Source organism: Pseudopodoces humilis, chromosome 18 (assembly GCF_049639895.1).
Source record: "Pseudopodoces humilis isolate 2021_Gansu_Grassland_sample_001 chromosome 18, ASM4963989v1, whole genome shotgun sequence".
Classification (NCBI taxonomy): Eukaryota; Metazoa; Chordata; class Aves; order Passeriformes; family Paridae; genus Pseudopodoces; species Pseudopodoces humilis.
Window position 1 is genome coordinate 16,744,378 of NC_142217.1, and position 19,552 is coordinate 16,763,929.

Sequence of the window (19,552 nt, forward strand, 5' to 3'; positions counted from 1 at the left end):
TGTGCATACCATAAAAAACAGAAGAGTAGGAAACAGCCTTGGTCAAAAGCTTTGCCGTGTTTCATCATTCTTAGGGAGTTCAAGCAGAAAAGGGGTGTGGAAAACATCTAATGGAATGTTACAACAGGAAGGTGAAGCTACACAGGGGTTTACAAGTCACCTGAGGCAGAAGGAGCAGCCATGCAGTTTGGAGAGCTGATCTTCTGGAAAAGATCGGACTGACTGGGAGATTGCTGGTGATAGTAGTGTTGTATAAAACCAAATATGAGCAAAACTGCTCAAAACTCAAGAATTGGTTATTGAGAAAATGTTTTGTGGAAGTGAAGGTTACTGTGACACAGAACTGAGGTGCAGGGAGGGAGGGGAAAAGCCTGGCACCCCTCCGAGACACCAGCACCTCTGGAGTCACCTGGAGGGCTCAGTCCCAGCTCTGCAGCTGCCACAGCAGCATCGGTGCCCTGGCAGTGCCGAGTGTGAAGTCACTAAACTGCTCCAGAATGACCTCAGGAGCCACATCACGTCTGCAATGACACCACCTACAAACCAGGAGGCTGGGCCAGATGGCCTTGGATGGACACAGTGCTCCTCAAAGCTCCTCAAAGCTCCCCACAGCTCCCAGGGCCGCTCCTGTCGGGAAGGATGGGTAACCCACCAGCAGAGGCCATAATTCCACTTCTGTGCTGGATGCATCTGAACTCATAAAAAACAAGACAAATATTGTTTTTCTGACATGATCAACTTTACTTTGTGTCTTCTGCAGCTTCCGTGTCATCCTGGCATAAATCAGTGCCTCCTTGTGGGTAATAATTAATGGCAGGACAGGAGGGGTCTGCCCAGAAAAAGTGAGCCTCAGCAAGAACTGCTGGACACTGCTGTTTCATCATCCATATTTATTTACACAGCTCTGAGGGCAGCAGTTAATTTTCCTTTAGTTGTTTTACAAGGTACCAAAGAGATCATAAATTAACAGGCAATAATAATAATAGGAGTGCAAACCCAGCTTTGCCAAGATGCAGAAAACACGGGATTTTTCCATAATGACTCCCATAATTTTGCAGTCTGCTCCAAGAGAGCCTCCTGCACCCCACCAAGGTGGAGCTCTGCTACTTGAGGAGCATCACTCCAGCCATAAACAGCTGCTCTGGGGACAGAAACATGTTTGTGTCAGAGCAGGGGACTAAGGTGTTGTCACAGGGAGTCACAGCAAACTGCCTGCCCCAAATTGCCCACGGCTGGGAAGACAAAGGAGGTGGCCCAGAGACTGCAGGAAGGCCCCACAGTCACCAGGGCTGATCATTCCAAGATCAGCCTCCATGACAAATGAACATTGATGCTCTGCTTTTCATTTCAGTGTGGATCAGGAGTAACTTCAGTAGAAGCAGAATCTGAGTGCACAGATGCTCAGGGGCAGCCAAAGACAGTTCCTCTCCAGATCCAACAAGAAATAGCCTTGTCCCAAATGCTTGGAGAGGAGCAGCTGTGTTATGAACATCATTCCCACACACAGAAATCATGTCTGGGCTGACCTGTGCCACTCATGGCTGACAATGTGTGCGACTCTGCATCAGGGATTTCTCCTTCTCTGGCCAGCATAGGAAAGGCAAAGAGAGGAAAAGTCCTCAAACCACCCTCAGGACACTGCAGCTGTGAGGAAGAGATACAGAAAGGAGCTGTGGGCACAGCCAAGGGGGGCCTGGAACAAAGCTGGTGGAAAAGCTTTCCCTCGCTCACCTTCAGGATCAAAACCTGCCCTTTGCTGCTCTTGAAGGTCACCTGTGATGACACATGACCTATCAGCACCTTTAATGAAAAGCCCAGATGCTAAAAGCCGATTTTAAAAGTACAAAGAGGTTTTAGACTTTTAATAAATAGAGAAACAGACCTTTATTTAAGAAGAATAATGAAAACCCAGATACTAGAGTTGACAAAAGTCTCCTTCACCTCATGAACAAAGGAAGCAGTTGAACTTTCACACAGGCTGAGATGAGAGATTTTGCAGTAACTAATCCAGAAGAAAGAATTTAATTTCATTCTAATTTCAGCAGCTGCTGCAGGCACTAAAGCATTTCTCTGTGGCAGACCCAATTCAGTAACCCTTTGAGCCCAGGCAGCATCTCAGCTCTCTCCCTCTCCATCATGGGAGCTTCCCAAGGTGCTCATCCCTCTTCAGTGCAGGGGGTACTCCCTCCTCACAGGCAGCTTCATTTCAGGATCCAAAATCACAGCATTGCATCAAACTCCCTCAAACCTCACTCCCGAGGTGTCATTTTCTTTGGAAAGCCCTTGGGATGGCCCCACCCAGCCCAGGGAGAGCTGTGCCCATCTCAGGAGGTTTGCTCGCTGCCTGGGGCATGCACAGCGGATGGGCTCCTGTTTACCAAGCACTTGTTGCAATGATTTCATAGTTCTTTTATAAAAGTGACATGTTTTCCTAAGGTTATGCACAGGACAAAGGTGTGATTCAGGAGGGAATCTTCCAGAAAGGGTGAGAATGTAACTTAAGCTGCTTCAAGAAGAGGAGGTTCCCTGAATCACTTTCTCCATAAAAAGTGGTGTTTGATGAGCTCATGGCATGAGGCCAGCGCTGTGTGGACGCGATGGAACCCAGGAATGGGATGTGAAGGGAGAAGAAAAGCAGGGTGGAGTTCCTAAGGGGGTTTGAGGCTGTGCAGTGCCTGCCCTACACATTCCCAAATCCAGCGGGGTAAATCCCAGCAACACCAGTACAGCCAACAGGAAGCGCAGCAAGCACCAGCGAACGTGGAGAAATACTGTTTTCACTTGGGGAAAATCTGTTCTTACATCATGCTAAATATAGTAAATTGATTGGAGATAAGACCGTTCTGTTCCTTCCAGATTAGTCAGAGATGCTCATCCCACTCTTTCCCTTTCCTCATTCCCCACAGCCATTGAGGAGCAGAGTATGCAAAGCCTTATCTCTCCTGGGGATTCCACCAGCGCCAGGAGCTCTGGCTAAAAGTCCACTCATATTTCAGAGCAAAGAGCAACTTGTGTTCCTTGGCCCCTTCAGAAACCAGGGAAAACCAGATCCAATCTTCACTCAAAAGCCTGGTGGGAGAAGAGCAATGTGGAAGGGGCCGTTCTTTCATTTATGTTTTATTCCTCATGAGTCCAAACAGAGCAACTGTTACCTGAGGAAAACCTCTTCCACTGAAGGAGATTTCCTGTTGAATTCCTTTGACCTCCCTCTGGAAAAAGGAATCACCCCAAAAGAGGGGCCACTCTCCTTTTGCAAAGCCGAGAGGAACAGGAACTGCTCACTGAAGACTTCATGCTTAATTTTTCAAGAGCACAAAAGGAACCCCCAATTTTACTGTGTTTATCCTTGGAATGGATGAATTGATTCCAGGGATGCTCTGAGTGGGTCTGGGAAGGAGGAGATAGACTGGAGCATGACACAAGCCAACCTGCAGAAATAATTTGGTTTTCTCCCTGCCCCTGCCATCACCATTACTCATGGATTCTCATTTTAATTTAAACATAAAAATGGCACCAACTTTAAAAGAACTAACTCAGTGTCTGGTGTAGATGCCCAGATTTGAGCAAGGCAGTGCCTTGTGCTCAGTCTTACACTTCAGACTGTTCTGAACACATTTCAACAGTTCTGGATGGATCTGAACCAAGACCAACATCTCACCCATTCCCTGGCAGGGGGGCTGCAGGCTCCTTCCTGATATCTAGGGGATAAATTCATAGTTTTGGGAAATTTTGCAAGTGATAAGGTTTGTGTACACAAGCAGAGAGGATCAATATGATTCACTTGACTAGAAATAAATGTCTTTTTTTTGTTGTTGTTGCTATTTCCTAGTTGGCTGTCATTTCTCAAACAAGTCTATGACTAATTCCTGGTGCTGGCTTATCACTGGTCAGACTTTAGGCTCACATTCTCACGTGTAAATACAAAACAGCTTCCTGCTGTATTCCCCTGCAGAGGGAAGCAGTTATACTCAGCTGGAACTACCTACAAAACCGTCACAAAAACACTTGGTAAGGGATCCTGAGAGGCACAGGGTATATTTTTCACCCCCAAAATATCAAAGGATCATGGAATGGTTTGGGTTGGAAGGACCTTAAAGTCCATCCAGTGCCACCCCCTGCCATGGGCAGGGACACCTTCCACTGTCCCAGGCTGCTCCAAGCCCTGTCCAACCTCACCTCTTCCAGGGATGGGGCAACCAGGACCTCTCTGGACAACCTATTCCAGTTGCCTCATTTGAAACTTTAAATAAATTACTGGATATTCAGTGGTGTTTAAATTCCCAAATGAAGAAGGCTCTGAGAATATTAATCCTTGTCCTAGTCCATAAAGAGCAGCCTGCGGGAACCTGGGGTCACACTGCTGGGAAAGAGTTGTGTGAAGCCTCCTCGGGATCATTTCCCCTTGTGTCTCCTCTCCTCCTTGTGGTCACTTGCTTTGCTCAGGGGCTGTATTTAAGCAGGGACCATTGTCCTTGCCCAAGGCCACTGTGAGGACCCCTGTGCCATGGATTTTGCAGGGCTCAGAGGGGCGGGGAGGGTGTCCAGCCCCATTTCTTCTTCCCTCGCCAAGCCCCACTGTCAGCGGCCCGTAGCCAGCTCTCATCTAGCAGGCGCAAAGGTAAGAGCAGAAGATCAAACAGCTCTGAGAAAGGCAAACACAGCCTTTCATTCTCTCCAGCATGGTTTTACTGCTGCTTCCTGGTGACTGCTGTCATCACTCCCTGAGCTGCCCCATTCCAGGCACAGCTCTGAGGAAGATGACATCTCAGTGACATCTGTGACTTCAGCGGGCCCAGTCTCACAGATACCAGTAGCTGGAGAAGAGGAGCTTTGCTGGCAGCACCTGTGCCCAGAAGCCCTGGGCAGGGACACCTTCCACCACCCCAGGCTGCTCCAAACCCTGTCCAGCCTGGCCTTGGACACACCCAGGGATCCAGGGACAGCCACAGCTTCTCTGGGCACCCTGTGCCAAGGTCTCCCCAGCCTCACAGGGAACAATTCCTCCCCAAAATCTAATTTGTGTGAGGAGCTTGTTTGGTAACAGGCTCTAGTACACTCCAGCTCCTAAATCAATGCTAGGAGCAGAGGGATGGGTTGTCCAAGGGGGAGCAGGAGGGAATGTTCCCTCATCCTTCCTCAGCTCTGCACCACATTCCTTCCTTTGGGTGGAACTAATATGGCTCTCCACTTGGATTCATTTAGAGTCAGTAAAGTGAATTTCCTTGCTCTGACTTGAATTGGAGCATTTCTCCATTTTTTAAACTTCGAAATCTAAGCTGATGCTGGGCCTGAAGGTGAGTGAAGAAGACTGGGAGGATGTTTTCCTAAAGAGCCAGCTCTGCTCCTAGAGCTGAGCAGGAAAGGAGAGAAGGGAGCAATGTGGAGCACAAATCTCTGTAACCAACAGCCTCCTTCCAGGCTATGAGCTTTTTCCTTTTCAAGAAAAAGGCCGATATTTTAACTAATAAATTAAATCACTATCAAGGAAGCAAAATCTGCTAGTGGTCAAACCAGGAGATTGCTGTGACTTGGAAACATCTGTAATTATTTAATTGCCTGAAGACCAAACAATAAAGCTCTACAGGAAATTCCCTCGGTATCTCATCCTCTTTTTTCCTGACTTTACAAAAATTAACAAGGTCGTGAGCATCAGTTAAAACATTTATTGGTGGGCAAGGAAAACAGACATAAAAATGTTACTGTCCCTACTTGATCTTTCCTTTGCGTGTGAAATTTATCTTTATAGTTTTCTACAACTTCAAAGACATTCCACCAGTTCCTACCAGTTACTCACGTGTCTTATCCCTCACTCACAAAAATCAGCAAAGAAATATTCCCAAGAAATTGCAAATAAATAAGAATAAAGGAGCACTGGTAAATAGAGACCCCAAGATGGAGATCCAGACCATCAGCTCAGTGCTCCACAGAGCAGGAACAGCTCAACCATTTCCACATGAAACACACCAAGTGTTAAAATATTTTCGAGGGCATTGAAGTCTTTGAGGTATTTCTCTAAAATGATGCTTTTTCTAATATGCATTTTATACCACAATGTATTAAAAAAATCACAAATATATAACTATATATAAGGCGACATTTTGGTCCAGCTCCATCCTGGATGTACATTTGTTTGCATTAAACAAAATAATCATATTTTTCACTTGACCTACAGGTGATGAACAGGAGAAAAGTTGAAGTGGATACAAAATTCACATTGTTCATGATAAGAGATTTATGGCTCTCAAACCTTTAAGAGCATGACAGAATCAAGCTGAAAAGAATGACAGCAAGTCTGTGCTGCTCTCCAAGTTTTCACCCTCTGACCTCTATTAAGAATTTTGTAAGGCTACAGCTAATTAAGGTTTCCAAGGGATGAAAGAGCAAGCTCCAAAGTCTGATGCCAGGCTGGACCATTGCCCAGGTCTCCACCCTCATGTGCTCACATGCCTGTGGCTCTCTGGGAATAAATGAAATACCAAATGTCCACTCAAGACCAAGGCTCTGGGACCAGGTCTGGCTCTCCATCACCCTGAGGAGTCCAGCCACTCCCAGGCAGCGCCTGCCCTGGTGTGACACATGCCAACTCTCTCAGAAAGAGGAAAATCCTCCTGTATGGATTTACAAGCATGTGACAGATGTTAAAAACATAAAGAATTTCATATGGGTGTGTTGCTATAGAGGGACATGAGTTGAATTGGAGTTATCCACTTGTTTGTCCATAAAATCGCCCTGTTGATTGTATGACACTGCTGGAGATAACGCTGAGGTGCCCATCAGCACTGCTGGCACGAAGGAGAGCTGCTGTGTGCCATGAGCACACAATATCTACACATCCCAGAATCCCAGAACAGATGAGTTTGGAAGAGATCATCCAGTCCAGCCCCCTGCCCAGGCAGGGTCACCTGGAGGTGACAGGAACGTGTCCAGGTGGGTTTGGGATGTCTCCTCAGGGAGACTCCACACCTTCCCTGGGCAGCTGTTCCAGGGCTCTGCCACGCCAGGGCTCTGCTCTTTCCTCTCTCATGGAAAGAGCTTCTTCCTCACATCGAGGTGGAAGTTGTTGTGTTTTAGTTTGTGGCCACTGCTCCTCGTCCTGTTACTGAACAGAGTCTGGCACCATCCTCTGCCACCCCTGGGAGGGATTTGTATGGATTGATGGGATCCCCTCTCAGCCTTCCCTTCTCCAGACTGAGCAGGCCCAGCTCCCACAGTCTCACATCACAGAGATGCTCCCGACCCTATAATAACATATATGTATTTTTGTGTTCATTTGGGAGGGCTGTATGAGGGGAACAGTTCTTTGACACCCTCAAGGGGACATGGCAGAGCTCCTCACACAGAGTAGAAGCAGAGGGATCTGTGCGCCCACCCTGAGGGTGAGCACAGCCCCACCACACCCAAGGGGTGATGTGAAGCGAAAATCCAGGAAGCACAGGCGGGAGTGTCGTGTTCTCCTCACAAACGATATTTCAACACAAGAGTTTGCTGCTGTTTTTTAGTAAAAATACACCAGAACCGGCACTTGGCTGTGTACCGGGTCCGAGCCCCCTCACGCCGCCCGGGCGGGAATGGCGCCGCCCCGGCCCGTCCTGCACCGCGGCGCCAACATGGCGGCGCCCAGCGAGGGCCGTGCGGGCCGGGGCTCCTCGGCCTTCCCGGGCACCGACAGCGGCTCCTTCCCCTTCCCCGTCCCGCACGGCGCGGCGGGGGAGCCACCCAAGAAGCCATGCCGAGCCTGCACGGATTTCAAGAGCTGGCTCCGCGAGCAGAGGAAGCAGGCGGCCCCGGGCAGCGCGGTGAGGCGCGGCAGGAGCCTCCCCTGGGAACTCCTGGCGACCCCCAGTCCCTGCACGGCTCCCTCAGTCCTCCATCCTGTTCCTTCAAGTGGGATGAGGCTGCGTGTTCCCTTCAGGGTGTGGAGGAGCCGGGGACAGCGTTCCCTTCAGTGAGAATGGAAAGAGGGTCCCCATCTCCTCCCTGGGGGTGAGGGGGCTCTGCCATTGTCCCCGCTGAGGGTGTGAGGGGGGCTCTGCCATGTTCGGATTGAAGGTGTGAGGGGGGCTCTGCCATGTTCCGATTGAAGGTGTGAGGGGGGCTCTGCCATGTTCCGATTGAAGGTGTGAGGGGGGCTCTGCCATGTCCTCAGAAAGGATGTGAAGGACCTGTTGCCCCCATCTCACCTTCCCACACAGCACAAAAGGGCTGTTTCCCCACCAACCCCGCTGTCCCCTCACACGCCTCTGCCCCTCTGCAGGACGTGGCGGTCGCGGAGGAGAAGGAGCCCCCTCCGGACTGTCCCCTGGACAGCGAGCAGCTGGGCCGCAGCACCTGGGCCTTCCTGCACACCATGGCCGCCTACTACCCTGAGCGGCCCTCCGGGGCACAGCAGAAGGAAATGAAGGACTTCATCAACCTCTTCTCCAAGTTCTACCCCTGCGAGCACTGCGCAGAGGACCTGAGGGAGAGGTGAGTGGCCTCACAGGGTTTTTTGAGGATCTGGGGAAAGGTGAGTTTGCTCAGCGGTTTTTTTCAGGCTCTCAAGACAAGTGACTGGCCTCAGCGGGTTTTTGGAGGATCTGAGGGAAAGGTGAGTGGCCTCAGCAGGTTTTTGTGCTGGAGGGGCTTGCCAGAAGTGCTGGCTGCAGCAGCTAGTTTGCATATCAGCACCTCTTCCTGCACGTGGGGTTTGTAGCTACCTGAACTGGTTTCTTCCATTATTGCATCAATCACAGATGCACGTACTCAAAAAACAAACACCTGTCCTCACACTGTTGGGTTCTGTGCTGCCTCTAAAGCTGCCCTGAGGCGATTTTTGAGTTTTCTGGTTCAAAATGGGCTTGTGAACAGTTGTGGAATTAGGTTGGGACTTGGAATAATTTGGGTTTCGGGAGACAAGTGTTCTTCTACCCTCAAAAATGCCCTGTATTGGCAATCTCAGTAGTGAAGACAAGACTGAGATGGGCTGAGGTGTTTGATTTGGTAGAAGATGTCCCTGCCCATAGCAGAGGCTTAGGATGAGATGATCTTTAAAGTCCATTCCAACTCAAACCATTCTGGGATTCTATGATAAAGTTTCCTGCTGCTCTCAGCTTCTTTCTCAGAAGTTTCAAATCATTTGTTTCCCCTTCTCTGTTTGCAGATTACGGACAAACCAACCCGATACGAGCACCAGGAGTAACTTCTCCCAGTGGCTGTGTCTCCTCCACAACGAAGTGAACAGGAAGCTGGGGAAGTCGGAATTTGACTGCTCCCGTGTGGATGAGCGCTGGAGGGATGGCTGGAAGGATGGGAGCTGTGATTAACCCGCAGGGATTGCTCTGGGAATCCAGCAGAGCAGTTCAGTCCATGTGGAGTTGCTGCAGGGACAGTGGGAGACAGTAACTCTGTTTGTGTGGGACTGATTCAGAGCTGAACCAATGCCAAAGGGAGAATTGAAAATCCTATCCCAATGATATTTTGATAAGTGGTAGCAGTAATGGTACCTGAGGGGTTGAGGCTGCCAGAAACCTCTGAGATTGGGTCACTGACAAACTCATTTCATTATGACATTTCCTGATTTTGGGGGCATTTGCTTATTTTTGTGGCTAGAATTGATTTTCCCTGAACACAGTGGTGTTCTCCACAGGTATTGCCTGATGTTTTAGAAAATGCATCTGATTAATTGTCATTTTAATTTCTGATAGAGAAAACTCATGCTGGGTTTTGTGCCGGGTCTGTAACCCTGGATTTCTCTTTCCAGGATCTCCAAGATTTGTTGTTACTCTTGAATCCAGTTCCTTTGATAAAAATCCTGAGGGCAGGTACATTTAATTTAAACACTAAAATCATGGAGCCCAGATTTCTCACTTGGTTTTTGTATTTCAACTTACCATGTCAGAGGACAAAACAGAGTCAAAATCATTTCAACTTCTTTACGTAGGTTGTGATCTCATCCCTTCCTGCACTCCTGGCTGGGAGAAGTTTGCACAAACCCTGACAACAGCAGGTTCTTTTTTCCTTCCCTGCTTCCTGCTCAGGTTCTCTTGCATGTTTTATTGAGCTTCCTTATGTCATGCCCCACAGCACACCTGTGAATTTACCCTTGGGGTTTTTTTGCAGGTTTTGACTGGAAATAGCAATGGCATTTCTTATCTGAGACCCAGTGCCTGGGGCTCCTTAGTGGTTAGAGAGCCAGTAACACCTTTGGAGACACATTTTAATATTTTATGGCACAGTCAAGTCCTTTAAAGTCGGGTCTGTAAAATGAATATGAGACTTTTTATGGATTTTTATGATTTCTGAACTTACGTTGTAACATTTCTAAGCACAAACCCGAATGAGCTGATAATGAGTGTGATTCAAGGTGTCATTCAGGCTATTAAAAGTGCTCAGAAAATTTCCCTATCACCATGTTGAGGTTCTTAGAACAAATAAATCCCAGCTCTTGGGTTTTTTATCTTTTGGTAATGAACTCAGCCCTCAAAACAAAGCCCATTGGGATCCACTAGAGGGGAGAGGAGCAACAAAAGGGCTGCATTCCTCTCTTTTAGCAGGCAGGACCCAACTGACTCAGTTCTGTCAGGACACTTTTAGCAGCTGGGGGTGTGGGCACCAATCCTTCTGGGTTTGGTTGTGCTAAAGCAGGGATTTTGTGTTCTTCCACTCCAATCTGCCCTCAACTGTTCTCTGTGACAATTTCCTCGCCCACGGAGCAGATGATGAGATTTCTGCCTCATTTGTTTCAGCGTAAATGAGCAGGTTGGTGAAGCATCTGTCCCATCCTTTGTCACCTCCATCTAGCAGGGGACCAGGCTGGGGAGTTGCACTGTCCTGGGCCAGTCCTGGGATGTGCCAGCCAGGGTCAGGGACCAGCAGGGACACAGGAGCCTCCCACCACACCTGTCCACTCCCTGAGTGCAGAGAGGGAAGTGAGGGTTTATCCAACACATTCTGGTCACTCTGTGTGCTTCAGGCTGCTGCTGGTGGAGTGCAGAAGGAAAAGCCTGTCCTGTCCTGGCAGGGCTTGGGAAGAACCTTCAAGCTGAGACTGTCTCTTTAGCAAATCCTGCCTAAAAATGAGGCCACCAGCTGTGGCCAGGATGCTTTTAGGGCAGTTTCTATCTTTGCCAAGTGGCCATTTGATAAAATCTGTGCTTGCACTCTGTTCTCTCATGTTTTAGGCTTGGCAGAAGAGCTCTGATGTAGTTGTTTCTCAGGCATATCCTCACCTCTGTGGACTTGACCATGTGAGGAGTGGGGGAATTTGTTCTGCTGCTCATTTGTACCACAAGTTTTAGTCTTGGGTAAGGAATTTCCATTGGAGATCCTCATACTCCTGTACAGAAAATTGTGAATTCTCTACTAACTGCACTTGATTAAATCTAGTCTTAAAAATCTCTGTATTCAAATTATATTTCTTGTTGATGTAAAAATAATAAAGCAATTGAGTTCACTTCTGCTCCTGGTCCTTTCCTCTTGTGCTGTGGAATTGATGCAGTTCTCTGTTGGCCCAACAAAAATGCAGGAATTTGTACAGCAGGTCCTGTCAGGTCAGAGTCTGCTTTTATATGAGGAGCAGTGGGAATTTTTCTGGGATCCCAGTGATTTTTGGACTTGCTGACAGCACGAGGGGCAGCATTAGAGCTGGGAGCAGCTCAGCTCTCGCTGGTTTGGAGCAGGGTGGCACCGCTGAAGGGCAGGGCTTGCAATCCCATTTCCTGGAATGGGGAAGCTCCTTCCTCTCCATCCAAGGAGCCCTTGTGAGGAAGAGCAGAGTCGGGAGCAGGTGCTGCCCAAGGAGCTTGTGGGACCTTGCTGGAGAGCTGCTGCTGTGTGACAGGCACCTGAGCAACCTTGCAGCATCCCAAATTCCTCGCTGTTTTCATGGACCGGTTTGCATTCAAACTGTACTTCACTTTTTTCCTTCTTATTTTTTTTTATTTTTTTAAGCAAAGAGCAGGGAGGCCTGTGGGTATTGTCTGTTCCATGGATGGCAGGCAGACTTGCAGATGCTGGCAGAAGCAGCACTGTGCCTTTGACGTTTTTCCAGGGATTAGCTGTTCCTTTGCAGTGCGTTGGGTGTACGCAGGTTCCTGTTTACAGTAGGATTCCCAAGAGTTGCTTTGTTTTCTCTTGTCTTTTGTTTCAGTCTGTTCCAGGCAGTGTGGGAGATTCTTCCTGCTGGAGTTTTACAGGCTTGGAGAGGGAAGGGTTTGGATTTTTTAGGGTTTTTCTTTCCCCTCTCTGTAAGCACTGGGTTTGTTGGGGTTTTATTCCATTCCTGGAATGGTTGCTCAGACCTTTTGTCTGAAGGATGGAGAGAAGCTGTCCAGTATTTTTTGAAGTCAGGATTAGGCACAGCCAACAAGGTGAGGAGAAGTCAACTCTTGATTTTGTAGGGTAATAAGGAAAGCAATAAAACATGGAAAGCAAACCACAGGTAATGGCATGGAGACAAATCAGTTAAATTGTAATCCAGGGAGGTGAGGGTCAGCCTTGGCACCACAGGGAAGTGTTGATGAACACCAAATTGTGATTCCAGGCTGACCAACCCTCAGTTCAGGTGTTCATCACAGTGCAGGGAGCTGAGGGATGATGGTAGGTGGCATCTTCTGCACAACTGTGAACAAAGGTTGTTTGCTGAAGATAAAATGGGGTTGGGTGCCCTTCTCTCTGCTGATGCATGTAAAAAAAACAAACAATGCAGATGGATCTGATTTTTCTGTCATTTCTGAGTATTTGTAATTGCTTTTAAGATTTCCACAAATAAGAGTGACAGAATATCCTCAGTCACAGGGGACCCACAGGCATCATCCATCTCCTGAGGCTGACGAGCTTTGAAACCAACGTGTTCCCCTTGGCATGTGACAGTCCTGGTGAGGGGTGGCCGATCCTGCCTGGAAATTCTGCTGCCATTTCTCTGGGCTGGTGTGGGCTGGCACCCTGACAGTGCCCCTGGCACTGGGACCTGCCCAGTTCTGCCCTTGCTTCCTATGGAAAGGTGCCCTCCATTTCCAGGTGCTCTGCTAGTGCAGGCTGATGCTTTTCCTCCTGGGAACTCCAAATCCAGAAGCTCCCTCCTGGTCCCAGTTTTCCCTCCCATCCAGCACATCCTGTGACTCCTTGGCTTCTGTTCGTGGCAATGTGCTTCCCACAGGGAGCTACCAGGAAAATTCCCTTCACATCTGAACAAGCCAACAGCAGAGGGCAACAGAGGATGTATGGCCATGTATTTCCCTGTGTTTCCATGTATTTCCCTGTGTTTCCATGTATTTCCCTGTGTTTCCATGTATTTCCTTGTGTTTCCATGTATTTCCTTGTGTTTCCATGTATTTCCCTGTGTTTCCATGTATTTCCTTGTGTTTCCTTGTGTTTCCTTGTGTTTCCTTGTGTTTCCTTGTGTTTCCATGTATTTCCCTGTGTTTCCATGTATTTCCTTGTGTTTCCTTGTGTTTCCATGTGTTTCCATGTATTTCCTCGTGTTTCCATGTGTTTCCATGTATTTCCTTGTGTTTCCATGTATTTCCTTGTGTTTCCATGTATTTCCCTGTGTTTCCATGTATTTCCCTGTGTTTCCATGTGTTTCTTTGTGTTTCCTTGTGTTTCCATGTGTTTCCATGTATTTCCCTGTGTTTCCATGTATTTCCTTGTGTTTCCTTGTATTTCCCTGTGTTTCCATGTGTTTCCATATATTTCCATGTATTTCCATGTATTTCCTTGTGTTTCCATGTATTTCCCTGTGTTTCCATGTATTTCCCTGTGTTTCCATGTGTTTCCATGTATTTCCATGTATTTCCTTGTGTTTCCATGTATTTCCCTGTGTTTCCATGTATTTCCCTGTGTTTCCATGTATTTCCTTGTGTTTCCATGTATTTCCCTGTGTTTCCATGTATTTCCCTGTGTTTCCATGTATTTCCTTGTGTTTCCATGTATTTCCTTGTGTTTCCATGTGTTTCCTTGTGTTTCCATGTGTTTCCATGTGTTTCCATGTATTTCCTTGTGTTTCCATGTATTTCCTTGTGTTTCCATGTATTTCCGTGTTTCCATGTATTTCCTTGTGTTTCCATGTATTTCCCTGTGTTTCCATGTATTTCCTTGTGTTTCCATGTGTTTCCTTGTGTTTCCATGTGTTTCCATGTGTTTCCATGTATTTCCTTGTGTTTCCATGTATTTCCTTGTGTTTCCATGTATTTCCGTGTTTCCATGTATTTCCTTGTGTTTCCATGTATTTCCCTGTGTTTCCATGTATTTCCTTGTGTTTCCTTGTGTTTCCTTGTGTTTCCATGTGTTTCCATGTATTTCCTCGTGTTTCCATGTGTTTCCATGTATTTCCTCGTGTTTCCATGTATTTCCATGTGTTTCCATGTATTTCCTTGTGTTTCCATGTATTTCCCTGTGTTTCCATGTATTTCCCTGTGTTTCCATGTGTTTCCATGTATTTCCCTGTGTTTCCATGTGTTTCCTTGTGTTTCCATGTGTTTCCATGTATTTCATTTTCTTGACTTTTCCATCTCTTACCCATCTCTGGACCAAGGCTGCTCCAGATACCAAAAGTTTTACCTCATCCTAGTCCCTCTCATGTGACTTTGGGAGGAGATTTTGGTGCCTTCAGTTACTTTTCAAACCAGTGTGCAAGCCTCTTGTGTAATTACCAAAACGAGGGATGTGTTATTCCTCTGCCTGCAGCTGAAATCTGCACTTGGAAGCAGAATAAAACACTGCACAGTGTTTCCTGCATTTCCTACCTGTTCTTCAGCTCATAGCTGGTGATGTATGGAGATGTTCTGTCTTTTTCTGGTCATTAACAGATTAGAAAGTGAATTAACTTCACTGGTTAATTTTGTAACAGTGACAGGGCTCCTGCACAGACCAGAGGTGTTTACAGGGAACACACAGCAGTCATGGAACAGCCAGAAGAGGGACCACACTTCCTTGGCATTGTTGTCACCTGCTCTGCTTTGCATAGGAAAAGGTTGGAAGAAGTCCCAGGGAGTTTCATGGGAGTTTTGCTTTGGGCTAGCAGATCTGTGAGAAAGGAAACAGCTGAGTTAATTTAATGTCTGTCCCACCAGGCATTTCATGCAGCCCCCTAAAACCTTCCATGCTTCCCAGAACACCAAGCTTTAGTTCTAAGCTCAAGTCCCAGTGCTGGATGGAGACTTGCCCTGTAAATTCTGAATATGGTTAGGCAAAGCTGGGCTTTCCCTGATTTTTCCATCCAGGTGTGCATAAAAAAAGTGGATTCTGAGACTGTGCTTCATGTTCTGCTGCTTAGATGGGGTAAAAGATATACAAGGTATAAAAGCCAATGTCCTCATGGCCAGAGCATGTGGCTGGAGGCTCCAGAGATCAAAATTCAGTTCTTTTTTAGTCATAACTTCATCTTCTGCAGCCACAATTCCACTTCTGCATAAGGGGGTTAAAAATAGCTGTTAGGGCAGCCTTCTCCTGTATTCCTATTTAGATGAAAATCTCTTTCAGGGAGGCTGTTTTAATGTGCTTGTGCTGCACAAGCCTGGGCCTGAGAGTGTTCACAGTTATAAAATCCCTCACCTCCATCCATCCCACAAATCTCTTTTCCATCAGGTCGCATCCTGCTCACGGATCTGAGGACCTGTTAGGGTCTCATTCAGTTAAGAAACAAAGCTTTTCTTATTTTCAGTGTATTTTGGCAGCAAAATAGCTCAAATGAGAGTTGTGGAAGCTCTTCACATCCAGTGTGGCTTGAGCTGCCCCATGTCCTTGCACCTGCCAGCTCTGCTCACCGGTGACAAACACCAACATCGGCTGGCACGTCCCCAGCACGCCGGGGTGCTCCTAAGGAGGCCAGTTTGGGGAACAGCAAGACACCTTATTCCCCTTTTTCAAGCTCCTCCCAATGTGGGGAGCAGTAGCTGAATCAGATTAGATTCTGGTTTGCCAAAACCCCCAAACTTTTGATGCCGTGCCGTATCTGGAGGAGCAGATGCTGAGTTTTCTCCTGAGCCGTTGAGGCCATGGCTGCACCACTGAGAGGTGTTTTGAAACCCTTTGGGGTTTGGTTCAGTTTGGGTTTTATGCAAGCACTGAGATAACAACTCCTCTGTTCAAAACCATTTCTACCTCAGCTCACCGAGTTCTGTTCTCCCAATTTTCCCTCGGTGGTTTCAGTCAGAAAAGTTTTCCACAGTTTTTCCTGGCACACTTGTCCTGGGTGTGTCTGTGTACAGTAAGTGCTGAATCCCACCTGAGAAATGTTTCACAAGCAGATGAGTAATCAGCTAATAAATGATCTTCCAGATATTTTTGGATCTCTAAGGGTGGAAAGCATGAAGAGCTTTCTAGTGATAGCAAGCTCAAGGTATTGCTCATCAGGAAGCCCATTCTCTCTGCCACTGGGCCCTGTGGACTTCTAAGCTCTTCTCAATATTCCCATCAACTCTGCTTTTCCTGATGGCTGAAAGCAGCATCAGCCAAGCTCTAATGAACAGCAAGCAAAGCATTTCAGAGCAACAACTAAACCAGCATCTATCAAAGTGCCCAGGGAATGGGAAGGACAAGCTGTTTTCCCACCCACACCCATGCCAGGGCAGGCTCAGACCACAGGGAGCTGCTGGAATCCGTGTCCAGAGCCTGTCCAGCTCCCTGGGGCTGGGCACTGCAGCCAGGCTGTGTCCTGCACGCTGGGATTGCTTCACTCCACACACTGGTGGAGCTGCTCCCAGAACAAGGCGGTTTCACATCGCTTTTCCCACCTGGAGCGCTCTGCCCAGCGCTGGGACCCCACACACAAGGAAAACGTGGATCTCTTGAGGTCACTGATGGAGCCCCTCTGCTCTGGAGCCAGGCTGGGAGAGCTGGGGGTGTCCAGCCTGGAGAAGAGAAGACTCCAAGGAGACCTTGGAGCCCCTCCCAGTACATAAAGGGTCCTGATCACAGCCCTTGGCTGAGTGGGTAGGACTGACTGGAACAGGTTTTTGAAGGAGAAAGCTTCACATCTTATCTCCTCCAAGTTGTCATGTCCACATACAAGAAAATGTCATGTCCACTTAGCCCCAAGAAAACCTGAGGGGGTTTTTTTGTGATAGAGACAAAGATAAGAAGTTGGCATGGCCAGAAGAAGCAGAAAGCAAATACAGGTTTTCCACTACCCTTAATTAAACTCACGTAAAATAAAAACATGGGCAGCTCTGGGGCAGTTGTGTGTGTGCTGCTCTGTTTCCTGTCCTTGTTCTCTGTCCCTGAAATCCAGAGGGAACAGTAAATACAGACAAAACTTGTTCAAACTGAACAAATCCTCTGGGAAATGCCATTTCCAAGCACTGCTGTTCTCTATTTGATGGGCAAAATGTGGAAGGTGCAATATCCTTCCCCATTATTGGCTGGCTCTGTGTATCTGTTGATTTTCAGCAATAGGAAGCGAGACAGAAAGACAGTTTGTATGTGGGCTGGAGATATCTCCTGTGCTTTCCCTGAGCTGGAGCAGGGGAAGAAAACTGGCACCCCATGATGTGGGCAATGATTGTATAAACACTGCACACAGCAGAAGTTGGGGGGATGAACCCAAAGAAAAGACAAGTTTAGGAGCAAGGATCTCAATGTCTGGTGCACCACAGGCATACCTTGAAGAGTATAAAGCACTGACCTGTCTAGAAATGGTCATGATTGGTTCTAGGGCAACATCCCAAAGATTCAGGCAGTGTCCTTGTGCTCTGCATTGTCCAAAATATTCCTGTTCCAGCTGGGACAGATGAGCCAGGCAAGACGCTTTAGAAAGAGGGAGGAAGAAGCAGCTTTCCCAACATGATCAGAAAAGCAGGAGCAGAGCCCAGAGGTCCAGCTGATTCCCTGTGCAGTGTCCTGGGACACGCTGCCTCCCTGGCACTGGCCACCCTCGAGGAGCAGGACAGCCCTTCCATCACAGGGAACTGGGCTGATGGGTTCGGAATGGTTTGTTCCCAAAGCGTGAAACTGGTTTTTGGGGATGCTGAAACAGCTGCTTCTAAGCTGCTGAAGCTGATGGAAAATCACACCTCAGGTAATCCCTTCAAGTTAATTTGGTCTTTGTTCCTGACCTGCAATTCAGGGATGAGCTGGCAATGATGCTCTTGGCACTGGGGTACCATCCCTGGCCAGCTCCATGAGCCATCCTGCCAGCAGAAAGCAGGAGGGACCAATTCATGGCCAATTCATGGCCATTTCGGTTTTGCCTAGAAAAATATGCTGGTTACTGAGCTGGTGACACTGAGGAATGAAGGGCTGAATTCTGCTTTTCCTGCTGGGAGTCAGAAATAGACCTGGAGAGATCATGACTCACCTGTAATTGAGAAAAACTGCGTGGCATCATTATGAGTTTCAACAGTTAAATCCTGATCCCAACCCACCAGAGAGAAGAGAGTGACAAAGCTGCAAAGGGCCAAAAGGAGCTGGAAACAGGATCCACGGGAATCCTTCTCTCTGTGACTGCACTGTGTGTGTGAGGAGTGTGACACCTGCCCCACAGGCACCCCACGTGCTGTGGCAGTGGCACGGTCCCTGCAAGGGGAATGGGGCTGCAGTGGGGCTGTGCTGGGGCCAGGGGAAGCCCCCAGCCCCACAGCCCCGTGCCAGCAGGGCCAGCGTGCTCCTCCTCCCTGCGCCTTTCCCTGCAGCTCCGCTCCGGAGCAGGGATGATGTCAGGGTTGTCATGGCATCGGTATCTATGGAACCGGGATCAGCATCGCGGTGCTGTGAAAACCAGCTCAGGACATGGTCCTGGAGCCGCGGGGGGAACTCCCTCCGAGCTAATCGAGGGTTTCCCTCTAAGGTTCTGCTTTTTCCTCCTTCCTGCTGTCCATGGGGAGGGAGCAGAGATGGGGCTTGGCCTCTGCCCGTCCCGTGGTAGCTCTGGGTGCCTCCTTCCATGTGTGAGGCAAGTGAGAGCTCAGCCCCAAACATTTTCACTTCCCTTTTCTTGCACCAGCTATGAATGTGCAACAGCAAAGAGCAGCTGCCAAACCTTGCTCTCTGCTCTTGGCCACTGGTCCTGGTGAGCAGCCAGAGCTCCTGTGCCAGGTCTGAGAGCCCTCCTAGCTGCAGGGCCTCTGAGCATCCCCAAAAGGTGACAGCCACTCTTTCTGGGGGTCTGGGTACAGAAGGGGTGTTTATCCTGGGCTCAGTGTCCACAGCAGAGGTGAGCTGAGCAGCGTGGTGACCTTGTGCTCCAGGCCATGGCATCGCCAACAGCCCAGCTGCTCACAGGGCCACAGCACAGGCAGCCTTTGCCATTGCCCGGTGACACTGGCATGGGATGGTGACCCTTGCAAGGACACCCCATCCCTGCCCATGACACGCTATCCCCACAAGCAGCACAGTGACCGTAGGACGGTAATTCTTGGAACAGCACAGTGACCCTGGCAATGGCAAGAGATCCTGGCTGTTCTGCGGTGTCCCCAGCCATGGCACAGTGACCATGGCCACAGCACAGTGGCACTGCCCATCCACAGTGCCCACAGCTGTGCTGAGGTGGCCATGCCCACATCCCGGTGACAGTGGCACTGTCACAGTGTCACAGTGTCCATGCCCAATCCCGGTGACAGTGGCACTGTCACAGTGT

The 19,552-nt window shown here is 48.5% G+C and overlaps 1 protein-coding gene across 1 annotated transcript; it reads left to right on the forward strand.

Annotated features, from left to right (window-relative positions):
* The first annotated feature begins 7,568 nt into the window (after positions 1–7,568).
* On the forward strand, positions 7,569–11,431 carry GFER (growth factor, augmenter of liver regeneration). Its single transcript, XM_005523089.2, has 3 exons — positions 7,569–7,796; positions 8,255–8,466; positions 9,140–11,431. The coding sequence occupies exons 1-3, from the start codon at positions 7,569–7,571 to the stop codon at positions 9,300–9,302; spliced, it is 603 nt and encodes a 200-aa protein (XP_005523146.2). The 3' UTR covers positions 9,303–11,431.
* Positions 11,432–19,552: the final 8,121 nt, after the last annotated feature.